This window comes from Lissotriton helveticus, chromosome 6 (assembly GCF_964261635.1).
Source record: "Lissotriton helveticus chromosome 6, aLisHel1.1, whole genome shotgun sequence".
Classification (NCBI taxonomy): Eukaryota; Metazoa; Chordata; class Amphibia; order Caudata; family Salamandridae; genus Lissotriton; species Lissotriton helveticus.
In genome coordinates, this window is record NC_136067.1 from 677696093 (window position 1) to 677717092 (window position 21000).

At 44.1% G+C, this 21000-nt stretch overlaps 1 protein-coding gene across 1 annotated transcript in view; it reads right to left on the reverse strand.

Annotated features, from left to right (window-relative positions):
• Positions 1–21000, reverse strand: part of ME1 (malic enzyme 1) — a 1446246-nt gene that overhangs the window by 252793 nt on the left and 1172453 nt on the right. The window contains exon 9 of the mRNA XM_078648140.1: positions 661–774. Within this exon, the coding sequence (XP_078504266.1) occupies positions 661–774 (114 nt within the window). The remainder of the gene's footprint in view (positions 1–660; positions 775–21000) is intronic.

Sequence of the window (21000 nt, forward strand, 5' to 3'; positions counted from 1 at the left end):
AGGTGAGGAGACTGGATATAATATTAGATGTATTAGTCATGACACCATTTCAGCATTGATTGGTCACATAAAGAAAATACCTAGGATACAACCGAGTTTCGGGACATGGTTAAAAAAACTATGCACCTCATGCATTGCAATGCAAGCACTCGCTAGGAGGCAGGATGAGTCACGAATCAGCCAATTGCATGAGGTGGGAGAGTAGTCCACTACAGACGCCTTTATGTAAACAAGTATTTGTGAAGAGCTAAAGCTGACTTTCACCGGACTTCAAAATGGGAAGAGGTAGTGCATTGCCTAACCAGCAAATAACATATGATAGCTGTTAAGGCTGATATATTTGGCATACTTGAGTTTTAAATCCATCTGAGCCCAAAACTAAATAATTGCAGGACTGAAAATGAGGCATTTAAATATTAACACATTAAATGGCATGGGTAACCACATACTCATAAATTACCCTCAATAAAGCATCAGTGAACCTCGGAAACCAATTTCTTACATGTTCACCACAATACAACCACAGCATATTTACTTAGTTAAATCCAATAAAAGACCCAGATCTTCTATTAAGCACCCAATTCCTACATCATATTGTTTCAGAGGTCATCAGAGTAGAGAACATGTACATTTGCATTCATAATACCACTGCTGTATTACCTTAACTATTAATCCTTTGGAATCAACCATCCATATCTTTTTGACAGCTTCATCTGTTGATGTGCCTTCCTTCTCCATGGCCATAACAATCAGGCCTGCTATCCCCATGGCAGCCTGAAAAAGAGGTTCAATGTTCAGTACACAGACGTTTAGAAAGTCCTATACAGAATGAATGCAAGTCTTGTTATTCTGTCTAGATGTGAGAAAAACAAGTGATAACTGACAAAACCAAACAGACAAAATAGGTAGACGTAACAATAGATGCGTGTATTTAATATTTCACATATATAATCAAAAGGAATCATTTCATACAGTACACCATTTGAATATGATTTTTTTATTCAGTTTTGCTTTTTGAGTTTTTAAAAGATGCACGCCATTGGAGTTAAAACCATTGTAGTACATCTCTGCTAAGATAGGCTTCACACAAACACCTGAAAGCACCTGAAGGTTGTATTCCCTCTGTTCTTGACCAAATAGTTAAAAAGAATTCAGCGTCGTTTATCAATAAATAAAAAAAAACACAAACTGCTCTGAAGCACCCCAATGATGCTGCTACTCTGTATAAAATACAATGCTACTACTAATCATGACTGAAGAAATGTACTAAGCCTGGAAAAAAGCATCAAATCTATCCAGGGTCTTCCAGCAGTTGCACTGATAAGCTCATGTTGGAAGAAGAACAAGGCTCATAGTTGCAAACCACAGGCGAGCCAGTGCCCCTTTGTTGTAACAGAACACTAAAAGTATCAAACATAATAAATACTAAATAGTTGTTGGATTTTGGAGCCTAGAGGTGAGTTGGGAACCATTGGACTGGGGTGACTAATTGATCACAATTTGAATAAAAAAATGGCACCAGAACTACATGTAGCAGAAACTATGGGTCTACACTGAATTGAATTGAATGTATTTATTTACTTGCATAAGTTAATTAAAACCATTGCAATACAGTAATAAAATTAATACAAATTAAAAACATTATAAAACAGAAAGCCATAGTGCAGAACCCACCCAAACGTAAAGATCAAAAGTTCTAACAAAGTGCAATTACTAAGTGCTTTTGTTTGGCTAGGAGCTTATTTTCGTGTTTACATTTGTCTTGTGCTCTGCCACAGGCCCCAATCGCCCAACTGCCTCTCAAGGGGGCATATTACCAACAAGTGGCGATATTTATCGCTATGTTGGCTTAGCGACAATTTTTTTATCTCTGCCTATCGCTGGATATGTTAGCGGAGAAAACATGCTATTAGCAACGTTTTTCTCCATTGTGCTAAAATATCCAACGATAGCGGCGAAATGCGTGAATATCGCTGTGAATACAGCGATATTCACGCATTAGCGACGAAATGCTCTTAGCCATGTTATCCACCTCCCATTGGATAACATGGCTAAGAACTGGTCTGAGCAGGCGTTAGTTTTTGGCGATAGCGGGAATATTTCCATCGCTACGCCTGCCTTGCTAATAGGCGATAGCGACGTTAGCGACTGCTTTCAGTCGCTAACAGGTTGGGTACGCCCACTTTGCATGTCATTAGCGATAAATATCGCTGACATGCAAAGCAGGCCCCAAACCGCTCGCTATCGCCTAAAAGCTGTCGCTAACATCAGTTAGCGACAGCTTGCTAATAAAGCGATAGAATTATCGCTGCTTAGCGGCCACCGGCGATAATTGTCTATCGCCACCCTTGGTAATATGCCCCAAAGTGCCTTGTCTTACTGTCCTCCCATTCTCCTTGAATTCCTCAAGCTCCATTCATGGGATGAAATTCCAGGTAAAGTGCCTATGCATTGCGATTCAGTCCAAATTTGAAGGAGCCTTTTGATGAGTAGGATTTCTTTTTTTTTTTTGCAGAGTTTTATATAGCGCGAACTAGACCCGAACCGAATCAGGTATCAGAGCGCTTTACATAGCACCAGTTACGTTACATGAGGACGGACACACATTCATTTTAGGCACGGGGAGATTAAGTGATTTGCCCAGAATCACAGGAGGTTTTGGCGTCGTTACCGAGACTCGAACCCAGATCTCCAGGTCCGAGGTCGAGCGCCCTAGCCCTTAGGCCAACTCCTCTCCCATTTTTTGCTGGAGTACTCCAGCCTCAGATCATTCCTCCTTGTAGGGATGGAGGCTTATCGGTATACTGAGTGCTCCGACTTCTGTCATATCATTGAGAAGGTAAGTAAGAGTGTTCCTTTGATCTGGTCTTGTCTAGGGTTCATGCTGACTTCCCTTTAAAGTAATGCAGGAATACCTTTTAGACTATCCGAGGGCCAGGGCGAGGCTGGAGAGCGTCCCTGATGGTTTGTGGGAAATGTCCGCAGCGAGCCAGGATGTGGGGATCCTTTTGAGCGAAACATATCGCCGAAGCCTCTAGGCAGGTATTTGCTTTTTCACTGAGGTATAGTTCCCTAAGAAGGGTTCTTCTCTCATTAGCTCTAGCTGGGCAGCAGCACAGAAGGTGCAACCATGATTCTCGTTCATAGGTACATAGACAGCATACCCCCTGTATTTTTTGTTTGTCCACGCTAGGCTAAATTCCGCTGTCAACAAGGCCAGCAGTCGCATGTATAGGATCTCTCTTCTAGTTTTAGGGCTAAGAGCCGCAAAGAGGTAAAATTGGTGTTTGGATATCAGATATAATGCGTTGAGTGGGGCCAGGAAAATAGATGTTTTTATTGTTTCCTGGTTTTGCTGGAATGAAATTATTTGTACTTGCTTGTTAATGCACTTTTTCCAGGTGGCATATGTGATAGAAGGCAAGGCGAGAGCTATTTTGCTTATTTCTGTGATGGCGAGGGCTTTCGCCATCTAGTATGCCATGGGGATCCAGTTTTTCAAATGTATCTTTAAGGCAATCTTTAGAGATTTCTCTGGGCCTTTCAGAATTTGAATGTAATATTTTAAAAGGTCTGCATCAAGAGTTAGAGGTTGTTTGGTCAATCAGAGCTCCAGTCTGAGTCTTGACCTGAAAAGATGTTTTGGGAGTTGAAAAATCTTTTTGTAGCACAAGCACTGTGCTCGCTCCAGGATTTCTGAGCAGATGCCCGGAAACACATGTTAGTGCTGGTAGGAGGGACGCTGGTGTGACTTTTCTTATGCCCTCTCCTGACTGGCTTTTTAGCTTGTTGTTTAATTTGAATAGTCATTAAGTGATAGCCGTCACTATCTTGATCAGATATTTTTTATGAGTAGAGGGTGGGGCAGTTTCTGTAAACCAGACCCCAAAGTATTTGTATTTTGGGACTGAGATGATGGTCATAGCCCCTGTACGGCAAGTGATTTGCTTTTTGTGTTTATCCAGGTGCCAGAATATTTGTTTTTTCCGAATGAATGATTAGGTGGTTAGAGATACAGTACATGTGCAGCCTGGTCAGTGCACTTTGCAGTCCTACTTTGGTGTGGTCCATGATGACAATGTCATCCGCATATTGAAGTACATGTAAGGAGTAGTGGCCTAGTCAAAGAGGGACCAAACGGCTGTTGGAGAGAGCTTTGCTCAGATCCGCTGTGTACAGATTAATATGTAAAGGGGCGAGGGCACAACCTTGCTTCAGACCTCCGGATGTGTGGATTTTAGCAGACAGAGCTAGGGGGCCTGTTTTCAAGCATACCCAGGTGTCCGAGGACAGAGATACTATAGCCGTTAGGAGTGAGGATGGAATGCCCCAGTTTGCCAATTTCCTCCAAAGTTTATGCCTATCCACTTTGTCAAAAGCTGCTGTTAAGTCAACAAAGCAGCAAAAGAGAGGAGGTTAGTTCGTCTGTGTGACTTGGTGGCTAAGGGCTGATAGAGCTATTATATTGTCAGTGGTAGCTGCTCCTCCTCTGAAGCCTGTTTGAAAAAAAGGTAGCAGTTTGTTTTCTAATGCCCAGGTTTCCAGTTTTTCCAATAAAATTCGAGCATATGCGTTTGCCTTCAGGTCTAACAAGGCAATTAAACAATAATTATTTGGATTCAGGAGGTTACCTTTTCTATGAATCGGGCATAATATTGAACCTCTCCAGGATTCAGGTATTTTGCCCAGGGTGTATACAATATTAAATAATGGGTTTAGAAGCTCGGCCCAGCTATCCGGGGCAGATTGGAAAATCCCAGCAGAGAGCCCGTTTGGGCCAGGTGCTCTGCTAGCCTTCATAGATTTAATACATTTTACTACTTCTGTAGATGAAATTGGGGCTAGGCGTTCTTCTGCTTTTGGCCTAGTGGGTTCCAGGGTAGCTGAAGGATTGTGAGTGAGAAACTGACACCTCACATGGTTCTCCCACACTATTGCTGAAACTGCGTTTGCCCTTGGTGGCCCAGGGGATTTTAGCATATTCACATACTGCCAAAACCGGACTAAGGATCCTTCCTTAAGCATTACAAATATCTTTTTTCATTCCTCCTCTTGGTTTGCACGTTTTAAGGCCTAGATCAATTTTTTGTGTGCTTTCCATGCCTCCTTTGTTGCTGCTAAATAATTTGGATTTAAGCAAACAGGTTCTCTTCCTCAAGTTCTTCCATGTGTGGTTAATGGTCCGTTGCTAAGAAATGCGACTGGTGTTCAAATCTTAATATCCCAAGTTAATAGGAATTGGACCCCTGATTGACCCTTCTCTCAAAGTGTCCCATCTTCGAGCCATTTTGTCACCTGGGGCAATTGATGAGGATGCCACTTGATTCTCCTGACTAAGTTGTTTAGTTCACACTGCGGGCCATATTACCAAGCAATAGCGATAATTATCGCTATTGCTTGGTTAGAGACAAAAATTTACCGCAGAGCTGCGGCGATTTTTATCGCAGATAAACCTTGGTATTACGAAGGTTTATCGCAAATGCGATAAAAAACGGCCGCAATGCATGAATATCGCTGAAAAGTCAGCGATATTCATGCATTACCGAGCTAATGCTCTTAGCCATGTTATCCACCTCCCATTGGATAACATGGCTAAGAACAGCTCGGGGCAGGTGTTAGCTTTTGGAGATATTCGCGCTTAGCGCGAATATCTCCAAAAGTTGGTAATAGGAGATAGCGATGTTAGCGACTGTTTCCAGTCGCTAACATCTTGGCACTAGTCATTAGTGATAAATATCACTGACATGCAAAGTGGGGCCCAAGATGGTCGCTATCTCCTACTAGCTCTCGCTAACAGCTAGGTAATAGGGAGATAATTTTATCTCCGTTTTCTTGGCTTTCAAAGCCAAAAAAGCGGAGATAAACCCCCTTGATAATATGCCCCTGTATTCCTGTGAACCGGGGTAATTATAGTTAGGGAGTCCAATGGTTACCTGGAAGGAAACCTCACGCCTGAGTTTCCCGGGCTAAAAAACAACATGAAAAAATGGAGGATATTGATGGATTTTGCTGTCCTATATAGTATAAATAAGTAAATAACACATTTTTCAGAAATTGTGTAGCAGCTCCAGTGAATGGCGCAGTGAAAAATGACAATGTGATTAGTAGTGTGCTGAATAACATGAGATAAGAAGGAAAACATACAAATCTTAGAAAGAAATATTTTCAATATTATTTTTCCAAGTACTGTCTTGAGTGTATAATACCGTTAGTGCGAATGGCAACTAATGCTGATCCACATAAAGAAATGTCGACGTTTGGACATTGAGAAATGATTGAGGTTTTATCATTAAGGCACAAAGCAATCCCTACAATTAAGGGGACTTGCTTCATGGGGATTTGTTTATTTCCCGATGGGATTTCCGCATTATTCTAGATCTCCACTATAACCCATCAAATACTACTATCCTTTGATAACTTTATTTCGGTCTCAAAGGACCATAAAAGTACAAGATAATAAATACATAAAAAAAATACATTCCAGTAATAAACACCGTCGAGTCTGTTACTGTTACAGTCAATCATATATATACATTCCTATTTACAAATATAAAAGCAAGATATTTAAAATTCAGATTAAATCATTCAGAATAGCTATCAAAAGAATACATTTCAATTAATAAAATATGTGGGTCACAGTTTATGTGTTTAAAAAGGTTCTGCGTTTTAACCACATTCCATTTAGAAAACGGGAGACGGCAAGGACAATAGGAGGATGGGTATCATATCTTAGTACTAAATCATTTTCACATTCTCTAAAACCCAAATTCCTGCAAATTTGTTTCACACAGCGATTACGCAGCAGCTGGTATTCAGGACAGAAAAAGAAAACATGAATTTCGCTTTCAGAGTAGTGTCTGCATGCTGGGCACTCTGGGTTGGTGTTCGAATCCCATCTACTTGTAAATGCCCTAAGCGGCAGGTAACCCATTCTGAATTGCACATACAACTTCCTTGCCACTGCTGGATATATTGGGTCAAGAAAGTCCTCCATTTTATACTCCTCTTTTATTAAGAGGAACTGCGTGGTCAGTCTACCCAATGATGGACAAGCATGAAGTGCTGCTAGATTGTAGTACCTAAACTGATGTACCAAGTCCGCCCTGGAAAGGGCCGGACATGCTACATCAGGTGAGTCCCAAAGCTCTGGCAGGCCAATCCAACCACAAAGAACCTTGATATGGGATAGCCAGGGAATTTTCTTATGTCTGGTTACAGTCAGCACATCCCTGAGCTCATTTTGGTAGGTGACCAATTCCGGAACGGACCAGAGTCTTCTCCAGTAGGTAAGTGGCCTTAATGCCACCTCCTCCTCCAGAGTGAGTAGCCCCAGATCCAGCCTAAGAGGAACTAGAGGGGTGCTAACTGGTAGTCCTAGGAAGTTCCTCATAAATGAGTGTTCTCCCCTAGTTAAGCTAGTAGGCCTGTAGTGCCCCCATAGTTCCGCCCCGTACAAGGAGGCTGCTCTCGCTTTTACTTTGTAAATTTCTATTACTGGGGCGGCTGGCTTATAAACGGAATCTCTGTGTAGTCTAGTTAGCCCAAACGCCACTTGGATCAACTTTAGAGCAGCCTTAGCCACTTGAGTCTCCCATCCCAGATGTTCCTCGAGAGTAATACCGAGGTAATCAAAGGTACTACTTTCAATATATAGCATGTTTTTTGTAGACTACATGTTCTCATATGTATCCACTACACTGTATACGGCTGAGAGACATGTACACACTTAAAGTTAACAATACTAAATATGACGTAACGTGTGATCTCTAGCTTTAAAGCGAGACTGAACTAAACAGGGGCTTAACGAGATGCGTCCTTCTCCGCGCTGCAGAGACGAGTACGTGGCTAATTTTACTTTCACACCATAGGCCGCCATTCAATTAGCTGTTTTAATACTGCATACATCATGTTTTCAAAAATTAGCCTTTCTGTTAATAAACGAACCCACTTTGTGCGCTTTAACACAGTACTGTTTACGTTGCTCTGGGTAATCGGAGGGAATTTGATTTGTACTATACTAAGGTATGGGAATATTTCACAATTATATGTTATATGTGCATGAATAGTATTTCAGTTTGGGTCTCACCACACTTTTCCTATTTTTAGTAATATTGTCTTGAATTGTTAATTATTTCTATTTTCCTCATTGGTAAATGAATTGGTTAAAATTAATTTAATATAATGCCATGGCTTGAACAATCATTGCAAGTGCAAATCTATAGAGGCTTGGTTACTTTGTAGTAATCCATTGGTTATTATATTTCTTTTCAGGTGATCCACTATATCAAGACCTAAGTACAACAATGTCTTTGTTGATGGGTGTTATCTAAAGCTTTGGAATTTAAGATCCACAAATCAAAAATCAATAGTCAAATGTCCTGTGTTTGACTGACTTGAATGGTACATTAATAGGGGATTTGAAGAGGGATGGCTGATCTGGCAACTGCAGGTAGGCTGAGATGACAGGAAGATAGCATTTTAAGATGCCCAAAGCAGAGCCCTGCTGGGCAAGAGAAAGAATAAACAGAAGAACCTAAGAAATCGGGTCAACTTGCTTTTCTGCACACCATGCCACAAACCTGCCCCAGCATTAGGCATATACCTTCTTGGTGGAGGGACACCTGGCAGCCAAGAGAAGTGGAGAAGTGTGGCTCACTGGTTAGAGGAGGCAGACCTGGAAGCAGAGGTCAGCCCGGGACCAGGGTTCAATTCCCGGCTCGGCGGTCTTGAGTCCTAAAATGTCCATGGACTTGACAATTCTCGCTCCGGGGCCTACTCGATTCACGGGTTCACACTCTGCGACTCTTGGCAATAGCTTGCTTAATCTCCACAACGGCCCCTCGCGGCGGGATGCCTGGCTTTCACCTTGCGGATACCGTGCCGGGGTTATCTCACAGGGGAATACCAGGACGGGTTCCCTAAGCAAGCGCTTAGAAACCGCTTGGTGATTTGCGCTATATAAATTCCTGTACATTTACATTTACATTTACATAGCAGATATCGGGCAGAAGGTCTGTAACTGTCAACTGTTGCCGCTCAATCTTCACCTATGAAGTGGGAGCATTGACAGGTTGGGGTGGTGAATCCTCCCCTTCAGCGGCAACAGTAGATCATCCCCAAAGGGCAGCTTGATTGGAGGACCAATGGCCATGCTCAACAGCTCAGGATACAAAACGCTCTGAGCCCAGTCGGGAGTCACAAGGATGATTTAGGTTCAGTCGTACTTGATCTTCTTGAGAACTCTGGGCAGGAGTGGTATGGGAAGAAAGGCACATAGGCCTGACCTCCACTCAAAATGAAAAGTGTCTCCAAGCGAGAGACGCCTTGGATACTCCGGCACTCAGAACTGCTGACATTGCACATTCTCAATGTTGGCGAACAGATCTAATCAAGGCTCTCCGCACTGTTGAAAAAGACCTTGCCCCCACCTCCAGATGGAGACGCCATTCGTGATCCACTTGGCATATTCGGCTGAGTTTGTCCGCCCTGGCATTCAGAGAGCTCGCCAGGTGTTGAACCACCAGGGGAATGCCCTGATGTTCCGGCCATGTCCAGAGGCACATGACCCCAGCCTGTCCTGTTTGCTGCAGTACTGCGTGGCGGTGGTGTTGTCCATGAACAACTGCACTATCCTTCCCTTGACGGAGGATAGAAAGGCTTTCAATGCCTGTCGGAGGCATCCCAATCCCACAAGTGACGCATCTGTCATCACAGTCAGATTTGGTTGGGGAAGGGAGAGTGGTCTGCCAATGACCCAATTGCAGTTCGTTAACCACCACTGCAGATCTTCTGTAGTTCCTTTTGAGATCTGGACCATGTCTGAGAGATTCCCCACATGCTGTGCACAGTGGAACTTCCTGTCCCACTATGGAGCTCATGTATGCCAGCAGGCATGCGTCATAAGCAGGATGCTGGAGGCCATGAGGCCCAGCAGCCTCAGAGTCAGTTTTGTCTAAATCTAGTATAGAGGCTGAAACATTAGTATTACAGCCTGAATATCCTGGACTCACTGTTCGAGAGGATAATCCTGAATCTGCATTGTGTCCAGAAGAGCTCAGATGAAAGCAGAACAACCACAACCGATTTCTGGGGTCAGCACTCTCTCTGTGGTTCCCTTGACCAAGGAGACACCACTTCCTGGCAGAGTAAATAGAGATGGTCCTCCTTCAGCCTGTCACAAGTGGGTGGCATGGGTGGAGGGGTAGTCACGAACAGGATGGAACAATCCCATTTGACAATCTGGAAAACTCAGTGGTCTGATGTTATCAGCCTTTAGTGGTGCAGATAATAGCGTATCCTGCCTCCCACTGGTTGCCAATGATGAAAGGATTGGCTGTCAGGGGGGTAGTGGACTGACCTTTGGCTGCCCGACCCATGGGGTCCCTGGGTAACACATCCCTGAATACGCAGAAGCTGAGGAGTTTGCGTTCCGTGGTGGTTGGGTGGGTAAAGATGAGGCTAAAAGCCCTTACATTGGTCACAACAGGACTGAAAGGCAGACTGGTGTTTGCGGGCCATGGAAAGGACCAAGGACCTGGCCATAGCTCTGCTATCCTTGAAGCTCTCCAGCACTGAGTCCACCTTGTCTCCGAAGAGACTTGAGCCATCAAAGGGCATGTTCAAAACCAAGGCTTGGACATCTCCTGAAAAGCCAGTCATTTTCAGCTAGGCATGGTGTTGTAAGACCATCGACGAAGAAACCACTCTGCCTAGTGAGTCCATCGTTTTCAGCCTACATCTGATTGTGAACTTGGCTGCATCTCTACTGTTTGCCATAGCGTGGGAGATTATGGACCGGGCCTCCTCCAGGACCAAGGGCAGCACCCGTCCAACCGAATCCCACAGTGCATGGGAGTAACAACCCAAAAGGCACACGTGTTCACAGACTGCAGTGTCAGGCTACTGGGAGAAAACATTTTCTTGCCTAAGGTGTGCAGCCTCTTGGATTCCCTACCCGGTGCTGTGGTTGGGACTGTGCCAGGGTTTACATGGGAAGTGGAGGCATGGACCACCAAACTCTACGGTGTAGGATGTTGGATGAGGAAATTTGGATCCCTGGGGGTGTGACATTGGTGGCGGGCAATTTTTCTGTTCACAGGAGCCGTTGTGCTGGGTTTGGACCAGGTCCCAAGCAGGATGTCCATAAGGGCTTCATTAAATGAGAGAAGCAATTCTGATAGGGTCACTCCCGGTTGAAGCACTTCTGTCTAGACGTTAGTTTTGGCTGCCATTGAGAGCAGACTATGGTCCAGGGTTTCTGCCACCCTTCTCACCATCATAGCAAAAGAAGCTCCCGCCTAAATAGCCACAGTAGAAGGAGAGACCATGTCAGTATCTGAGGAGGTGTTAAGTCCACTGGTGTCCGCCAATTCTTCACACCATTCCATGCTGGGATCTAGGGGCAGCTGGCATTCCTGAAGGTCTAGTGGCACCTCCCAATCTTCCCAAAGTCCCAGCCCATAGGCCTGAAGGCTAAGCATGGGCGGATTTTGCGAATTGGCAATCCTCGAACTTGCGTATTTACGGATTTGCAATCCGCAAAATCCGCGAACTCTCACGAATTTGCGGATTTTTTTTTGTGTTCGCAAGGGTTTCTGCCAGTTCGCGAGGGTTGTGTACCAGTTCGCAATTGCGAACTTACTTGTTGGCTCACAACGGCCGCGACTATGTTGTTTCTACGTCTGGTTCATCATCACAGGTTCACAGCACCCTCTGTTTCACCACTGCCACCCTCTGGTACACCCATGCCACCCTCTGGTACATCACTGCCACCCTCTGGTTGGTTTATCACTGTAGATTATGGGGGTGAAAAAAAGCAAGCACACCTGACCTGCTTCAACTGACATGAATTCATTTGGGGTTGATTAATGTGTCACTGAATTTAAACTTCCAGTCTGGCTGGCACCTGCTTCCTTATCTGTAATTTGCTTTCTGTTGCAGTGCAATTTTTTTTCACAGGACCTTTGTGGCCTACTTGTAGCTATTCTCTGAGCCTGCTGTGAGGGTCAGAGCAGGGTCATAGAATAGTTGCAAGTAGGCAACTGAACTCTGAAGGGGCCCCTCAGGAAGCACTACATGGAATGGTTACTAATGATAAGATTGAACTTTTGACCCTGCTGAGTGCTTTCAGTTTTGTCTGTAATTGCTTTCTGTTGCAGTGTAATTTTTTTAACAGGACCTTTGTTGTATACTTGTAGCTATTCTCTGAGCCTGCTGTGAGGGTCAGAGCAGGGTCATAGAATAGTTGCAAGTAGGCAAATGAACTCTGAAGGGGCCCCTCAGGAAGCACTACAGGGAAAGGTTACTAATGATAAGATTGAACTTTTGCACCTGCTGAGTGCTTTCAGTTTTGCAAAAATCCAAATATCCAGCAGCATCCACAAAAAGTAACCCTTCCAGGTCAAGATCCAAATCAAAGTGACCAGCACATGAAGAAAGCACTGGGAGGAGCCTGCTGGACAGGAACAGGAAGTTGGAGACTGTGGGGCACTTCCTTCCTCCCACCCCCCCCCCCCCCAAAATGGACTCCTTGCAAAGAAAAAGTGCAGGCAAATGTCAACCTGAGGAGTTATTCTGATAAAAATCATAATTTTCAAGGTTTATGCTGCCTGCTGGTGGATTTCTTGTGCGAAATTGCAAATTTTGCAATCTCGCAATTGCGAGATTGTCGCTGCTCGCCGCATCTACGTGTTCGCAAGTGTTTACTCCCGCAAAATTGTATAGTATTCTAGTTGGCAAGTGCGACCAAGCAAAAAATCCGCTTCGCACGGATTTTACGAATTTTCGGCAAGTTCGCGAGAGTTCGCGGATTGCGAATTTGCCAAAAATCCGCAAAATCCGCGAGCGGAATGGATTTTACGCCCATGCTTACTGAAGGCACACCAGTGGGGAGGAGCTGCTCCAATTGGAGGTGCATTGCCTCATAAAATTTGTAGAGTTGGTGGGGTCGCTCTGCCTCCCAGATACTCGGAAAAGCACAGAGTCATCCTAGCTGCAGGCTCAACCATGGAGCTAGGCCTCGAATGATGATGCTCCCTTGTCTCATCAGATGACTTCGACGGATGGGGTGAGGTTGAAGACCTATTCGGCTTCTTACTTTTTTTTGTTTTTGTGGGACTTACCTAAACGCCCAGACGACTTTAACTGAAATGAAGATCGATAGTTCTACTATCGATCCCCGGACCTTCCTCTTGACCAGTATCAAGATGCTGTGGCATCATAGGTTGAGCAGCAAGGAGCTTGGGGTGCATGGGGGGGTTGTCGCTGCAGGTTTTCGCATAGTGGTCACACTCGAGGCACCAGAGGCAAACAAGATGCGAGTCTGTCACCAATATCTGTCCGTGACAAGTGCAGCAGGGCTTGAAGCCAAATTTCATAGTGGACATCCCTGCCACACCAGAAGAAGGATCTCAAAATACTTCAACAAAAGGTCAAAAAGTGTCAGTCAAAAAATGGCCGGGGATAGGTCTCTCTAGATCTGTGCTGACTGGCACTAGAACAAAAAAACTGATGTCAGCTAGAGTGGCACCTATATAGGCACTGTGCACGCCACTTCCAATTGCGGGCACCGACGATGACACCATGCAGTGCCGAATGATGTAACCTACCTGTGCCTAGGGATTCTGCTCACATAACATTTCCAGATCTAGTCTGATATCAGGGGATAATTCTACGGTAAGGAATATGCGGCTAGAAGTCTCTATCAGATTAAGTCATTTATTAGTGATTTTATTTAATTTTAAGCTGCAACGCACATCAGTCATTTATGTGGGATGGATGCTTTTAAAGCAGCTATTCAAGGTAGTCTGGTCTTTTAACAAGAAAATAAAAGATAAAACTTGAAGATGGGATTGTATTCTCACAAAAGGTGTACATATTTAAAAAACAAAAGGCTAGGACTAGGAAGTGGGGAAAAGCACCCTGCGAGATCTACATTGTAGAGCTGCGATGGCGAATATACCTACAATTGCCCAAAGTGTGAGGAGGATGAATTCCTAAGAAAACGAATTACATTGTGAGAAAAATAAAAGAGTAACAAGATTAGGATACTATTGTGGAGGCACGCACGTTCTAAGATCGTCGCCAAAATGTTGTGGAGGAATGATGCCACGTAACTCTGGTGAGACTGGAATCCACGTAAGTTTTATTGGAGACACATCCTGGCGACAGTCATCCACCAGGTATCAGGAACAATTGACCCTAGTGGTATTTCTTTCACCTTACAATCTAAGCTAGAACCTGACATGAAGAACTTATGCAAATGTGATAATAGAACATATGTTAATGTAGCCACCTCATAACAGATACAACATGATTAATCCTTAAAACAATATTTTATCAATAGATACAAACAAGATTTGAGAAGTGTCTTTGGATTACTATTGAAAGGTATATGATTTAAAAAAACATACTGTCAAAACTGAATTAGCAACATTTCTTTCTCAACCTTCTCTCCCTCAGTGGTCTTATGATACAACAGCACAACTGGTGACCCCGTTACCAAAAGCAGATCTCCCAAATGGGAATGGGTGCAGGTAAGATGTGAGCCTTGCTGAAAAAATTATTTGATGTGCCATTAAAATATCTTTGCAGGTTTATGAATCATGTGTTGGCAGGTGCAAAATGTCATCGTCCTATTATGCTGGTACTTTAGATGAAGATACAAATTCATATCACCCAGTTACTGTGCTCTGCTCGAGGCTGACTATACATTTGTATACAAAAGCATCAATGATGAGGATTACTAGTCAAGCTACAAGCATAATTTACAGGCATCAGAAAGGTTTCATTCCACAGCACTATTTGCTAGTACTGTCTCCCGGAGACTATAGATCTATACTATCAATCAATCAATCAATCAGGGGTCGGTAAAGCGCGCTACTCACCCGTGATGGTCTCAAGGCGCTGGGGGAGGGAAAAAAGCTGGGCTGCTCCGGTCAGTCGAAAAGCCAGGTCTTGAGAGCCCGTCTGAAGGTCTGCAGGGTTGGTGAGCGTCTTATTTCTACTGGAATGGTGTTCCATGCTGTGGCTGCGGTGTAGGAGAAAGCTCTCCCTCCAGCTCTGCTTTGGTGGATACGGGGGACCTCTGCTAGGGCGAGGTCGGCTGAGCGGAGGTTTCTCTTGGGTGAGTGGAAGCTCATTTGGTCATTGAGGTACTTGGGTCCGCTGTTGTTGAGGGATTTGTAGGCATGGGTGAGTAGTTTGTAGGTGACCCTCTTTTCGACGGGGAGCAAGTGGAGTTATCGCAGGTGTGGGGTCATGTGTTCGTGGCATGGGTTCCCTAGGATGAGTCTGGCGGCTGCGTTTTGGATGGTTTGGAGTTTGCGCAGTAGGGATTTGTTGATTCCGGCGTTGAGGGCCTTGCCGTAGTCGAGCCTGCTGGTGATGAGTGCAGTCTTGGGGGATCCACTGGAAAGTCTTGCGTAGGATCCAGAGGCAGTTCAAACTGGTGGAGGAGATGGCGTTCATTTGGCGGTTCATGGAGAGGGAGGATTATGCCAAGTTTCCGAGCGTGTTCCGTAGGGATTGGTGGGGGTCCGAGGGCGGAAGGCCACCAGGAGTCGCTCCATGCAGAGAGGCGTGGTCCAAAGATGAGAACCTCGGTTTTGTCGGAGTTGAGTTTGAGGCAGCTGTGTTTCATCCATGCGGCCATGTGTCCTCTGGGTTGCTGGTGAGGGAGAGGATGAGCTGGGTGTCGTCAGCGTAGGACACAATGCTGAAGCCGTGCTGCCTGACGATGGTGGCTAGAGTAGGGCTCAGAGAAGTTCCTTGTGGGACTCTGCAGATGATGTTGGTGGGTTCAGAGAGGAAGGGAGGAGCATGACCCTCTGTGTTCTCTCAGGGAGGAAGGATCGGATCCAGTTGAGGGCGTCTCCCTGAATTCCTGCATCATGGAGCCTGGTGGTTAGTGTGCGGTGAGAGACGTCGTCGAAGGCTGCGGAGAGGTCCAGGAGGATGAGGGCCGCGGTGTGGCCCTGGTCGAGCAGCATACGGATGTCGTCAGTGGCAGCGATCAGGGCTGTCTTGGTAAAGGGCTATAGAAGCAAATTCTGGTTTTGGTTATGTTTCTTGACACAGAGAAAGTCTCTGACCTCTCAAACTGGGAATGCCCATTTACCATCCTTGAAGAATTTGTCTTTCCAACTTGGGTCACAAGGCTAATGGTCCAATTCTGTGTTAATTTGGAGGCATCAATCATGGTCAACGCAATTAAAATGGACAGTATCAGAATCACAAAAGGCATGCATCAGGGATGTCCTGTATCGCCAATACTATTTGTCCTATTTAGAGAATACTTAGGAATTGCTATTCGAGCGGATTGCCCAGATAGCTCCATAATTAAACTCAATTGCAAAGCTTAAAACTCTACATAGGCTAAATTGTAATATTTGTTATGGGTGAGAGATAACATTGAATTTGCATTGGAACAGAGAACAATATTTTCAGTATTAAAAGAGATCTTTGTTTACCAGAAAACTGAAATTCTGCTTTTTTATACATCTAAAGTAGCATTGTCTGATGTCATGAGCAGTAGTTACGCTCACAATTCCAAAAGATACCTTGGAATTTACGTTACGAAAACTTTGAAGATTTATAGTAGCTGATTTGTATTCTGCTCTTTAAGAAAGTAAACGGCATATGTACAAGGACTTAAGGCCACCAGAACATCACTTTTTATGATGTTCTGGGTTGTTACGTCCATCGCCTTAATTGCAAGGCGGCATTAAGCCACTTAGGGGCATATTTACAAGCCCCTATTACCACGCGGAAATGTCACATTTTACGATGTTCCTGTGGCAATAGGGGCTTCGCCTTATTTACAAGGCAGCGTTAAGCCACATAATGTGGCTTAACGCTGCCTTGTAAATAAGGCCCCCTTTCATGCTATGTTTAGAGTGAAAGAAAAGGGCAATGGGTGTTGCCGTGGGTGTTCCACCACAACACCCATTGATTCTGGTGCTGCTCCCTATTTACAAGGGAGGCCTAAATAGGAGGCAGTGCCAGAATTAGGACCAGGGAAAAACTGGTCTTACCCTGGTGCAATGAGGAGAAATGTTTAATTTCTCCTTGTTTTTGCTGTTCTTATGTGTGCTGCGTTGTGCAACACACATGAAAAGAGCAAATGGCCAATGATTGTTTATGTACATGAAGTTCCTCCTTTCTGCAAATAAACGTCTGTGAATGCTGCATTAAGCAGCACACATAGAAGTTACAAAACAACACTTAAAGATGGTTTCTGTGCAGGAAGGGTGACCTTCATGCACATAAAAAATCTTCCCGAGCACGCACACACCCTTGCACTATGTTGTAAGGGTGCCTGCTTTGGCACTAGGCTTCTAAGTGTAGCACCAGCACAGGTTGAAACGCAGGGCTGCACCATATTCTTGTAAATATGAAGCTGCCCTGCATTTCTGAAGTTGCGGAGTGAGGCGCTAAGCCAGGAAGACTAATGCCTTACTCCGCCACTTCCCTCATAAACTTACCCCTTAATGTGGCTTAACACCGCCTCGTAAATAAGGTCCCCTTTCATGCTACACTTAGTGTAAAAGGGGCAAGCAATGGGTGTTGCGGTGGCCGTTCCACCGCAACACCCATTTATTTTGACGTTGACCCCTATTTACCAGGGTGGCGTAAATATGGGGCAGCGCCAAAATTAAGATCATAAAAAACTTGTTCTTAGCATGGCAAAATGAGGAGAAATGTTTAATTTCTCCTAGTTTTTTTGCTATTTCTATGTGTTGGAGCATTGTGCAGCACACATAGAAACAGCAAATCGCTATTTATGATTGTTTATTTGCAGGAAGGTGTGCCTTCCTGTACATAACCAATCATTAAAAAAATTACGATTTGCAACTTCTATGTGTGCTGCACAATGCAGCACACATAGGAGTTACAAATCGGCATTTGTGATTGTTTATGTGCAGGAACGGATACCTGCCTGCACATAAATAATCATTTCCCTCAACACAGGCACTCTTGCACTATGGTGAAATGGTTCCTTCATTGGCACTAGGCAGCCTCATTTAGCGCCAGAACTAGTGGAAACGCAGAGGTGCGCTGTATCATTGTAAACTACGTGCTTTCCTGCGTTTTTGAACTGACGAAGAGCAGCATTTGCCATTTTGGAGCTAACCCGCGTTCCACCAGTTAATTTTACATATGCCCCTAAGATTCTCACCGGAAATATGGCGTTCTCTCCCTCTTTCAATGAAAGGATGTGTTGCTTAACAAACATATAAATACTGCCTTTGTATATATTCCTATTCGCAAGTTTAATCTCTATAATATATATCGATTATTTGCAACAGGTAGCTAGTTTACTCTCTGGATTTATTTGGCCAAACAAACATCCAAGATTAGCCCTTAGAAATGTACGACTTTCGAAAGAAAGGTAGGTTAGCTTTTCCTATTATTAAATTACATTACCTAGCTCACTTTATCCTACTATTGTTCCAGGTTTACATTTGCAGCGAATCAGCACTGTTTTGATGGGCGTGGCTTCGCCCAAGATGGCGGCGTAGCGGCGGGGCTCATACACCGACCTCCGCTTCACGCCGTTTTTCAGCAACCTTCCTGGCAGTATTCGAACGGGAAACGCTGCCGCTTGTTGTCCGAGATGAGGTGAGCCTTGCGCCCTCATCCATTTTAATTTTTCCAGCTTTTTCATAATTTTTTCGGTCGTGACTCGGATCCTCGAGTCCCGGCCGCCATTTTGTTTCTGTGGAAGCGCGACTCGTGCTTTGAAACGCTGCATCTCTTCCACAATTGCGCATCACTCCACACTTGCTTCGGAAATGAGATAAACCCAACGCCCTCAACGGCATCTGGTTTTATAGCATTTTGAACGTTTTCTTGGCTGTGTTCCGGATTTTCACATTCTGGGCGCCATTTTGTGTGTTAAAACAGCGCGTGTCTTGCTCTGAATCTCTGTACTTTTTCCACAGTTGTGCCTTACTATGGATCACCACCACGCTTATTCTCTGCCACAAGGATGAGGCGAGCCTATTGCTCCCATTTATATTCTATTTATTTGCATCTCTTCCATTGTTTTTGCCGAGTCTCCGCTCTCCTCACTTCAGTCGCCATTTTATTCTTTGGTAATGCGCGCTTCCCCAACTTAAGCGCTATAATGTTGCATCTTTCCCAATCCTCGTGGAAGATCTTTCTCCGATAATTTCAGCTATTCACTGGCAATTTTTTCTGTGTTTTTACTTGCCTATGACCTCGCCACTTTTCATCAAATGACTTTCTAATTACGTTCAGGATCCCTACTGTTTTTCCTCCTTTTTGGCTCCAGTGCTTCTCATGTTTAATTGACTCTTTTCATCGTTTCTGACCACTGGAGGCCAGCACCCTGCCTAATTTCAGCTCTCTGTTGCTCCTACATGGGGAAACTTTGCAATCTGAAACTTTCTACTACTACAAAGATACCTACTTGCTCGGATTCTGTCTTTTCTTCATAGGATATGGAAGAAGCTATTGCTAAGTCTCATAATGCTAGTAAACTGCCGACAACTTCAGCATCTTCTAAACCTCTCAAGAAAGACCCACCCTCTCCTGATAACTCCTCTTCTTCTTCCTCTATGGATCTAATTTTGGAGGAACTACGAGCTCTTAGACCTTTTATGGAAACAACAACAAAAACCTTGCAAGTTATGCATGATAAATGGTCGTCCTTGGATTCTCGTGTTCTAATTCTTGAACAGTCAACAGAATCTATCCAAAGTTCCTGTTCTAGGATCTCGTCCATGGAATCTGAAATTATTCATCTTAAAAGGCAAACAGAGGATTTGGAAAACAGAAATCGTAGAAACAACCTACGCCTTTATGGACTTCCTGAACTTTCAGAAGGATCCAATCCTACTACTTTTTTCCAATCCTTTATTCCAAAAATTCTAGATGCACCTGCCTTATCTTCCATCAATATACAGAGAGCACATCGGTTGGGCCCCAAAGTCTCCTCTAAACCCCGAGGCGTCATCATGATGTTCTTACAGTACACGGATCTTTTACAAGTTCTCTCAGCCGCCAAGGTCAAAAAACAAATTATCTGGGAGGACCATCGTCTCTATCTATCACAAGACGTTGCTAAGGTTACTGCTGACCGTCGGAAGAAATTTCTTGACATGCGCTCACAACTAAGAGCCCTTAATGCTAGGTATGGTCTCCTTCATCCATGTCTTTTCAAGGTCACCTACAAGGAGAAAACTACTACATTTGAGGATCCTGCCGTTCTACAAGAATTTCTACGTAGTCATGGAGCGGATGTTAATGGACACTTCCAGAGCCACCTGATTGGATCTGATGCCACTCTAGTCTTGTATACCCTGCTTTAATTCTTGTTGTCTCTTTTTAATCGTTGTTTTACCCTTTCTTAACATCCTATGTGTATTTATGCCTTAACTTAGTGTTCCTTCTTCGTTGCTTTTTCTTATATTATATTTTTTCTACCCCATTTTTACAGCTTTCCCCTCAATCATCCTATCCTGATGTTATCCCATTAGTCCTGCATACTGTCTTCTCTACTGCTCTATTAACGGAGGTTTGGTTGTCGCTCTCGCTGTTGTCGCTGTCGTCTTTTGACGCCGTCACCCCCTGTTCCACGTTTGTACCCGTAAGTATGTTTTTCAGTCGTCTGTTTTGGACATGTACTGTCTTTATGTTCTTTGTCTTTTTCTTTTTTCTACTTTCCTGACCTTCACTTCTATTCTTTCTTTTTCCCTTTTTTCCTTCTATATCGCTCTCAGCGCCTTTCTCCTCTTCTATTACTTATTCTTCCATATCTTTTTCTCTTTGGTCTTAGTAAGCATGTTATCGCTTTATGTTTCTTCCAGTTTTTTAATTCCGTGTTACTACCTGGAATGTTAAAGGATTAAATAATCCAATTAAGAGGCAACGGGTATTGTCACATCTTGGTAGACTTCAGACTGATGTTGCCCTTATTCAGGAATCTCACCTCTCAGAGGCTGAAGCTTTAAAAGTTAAATGTTGTTGGGTGGG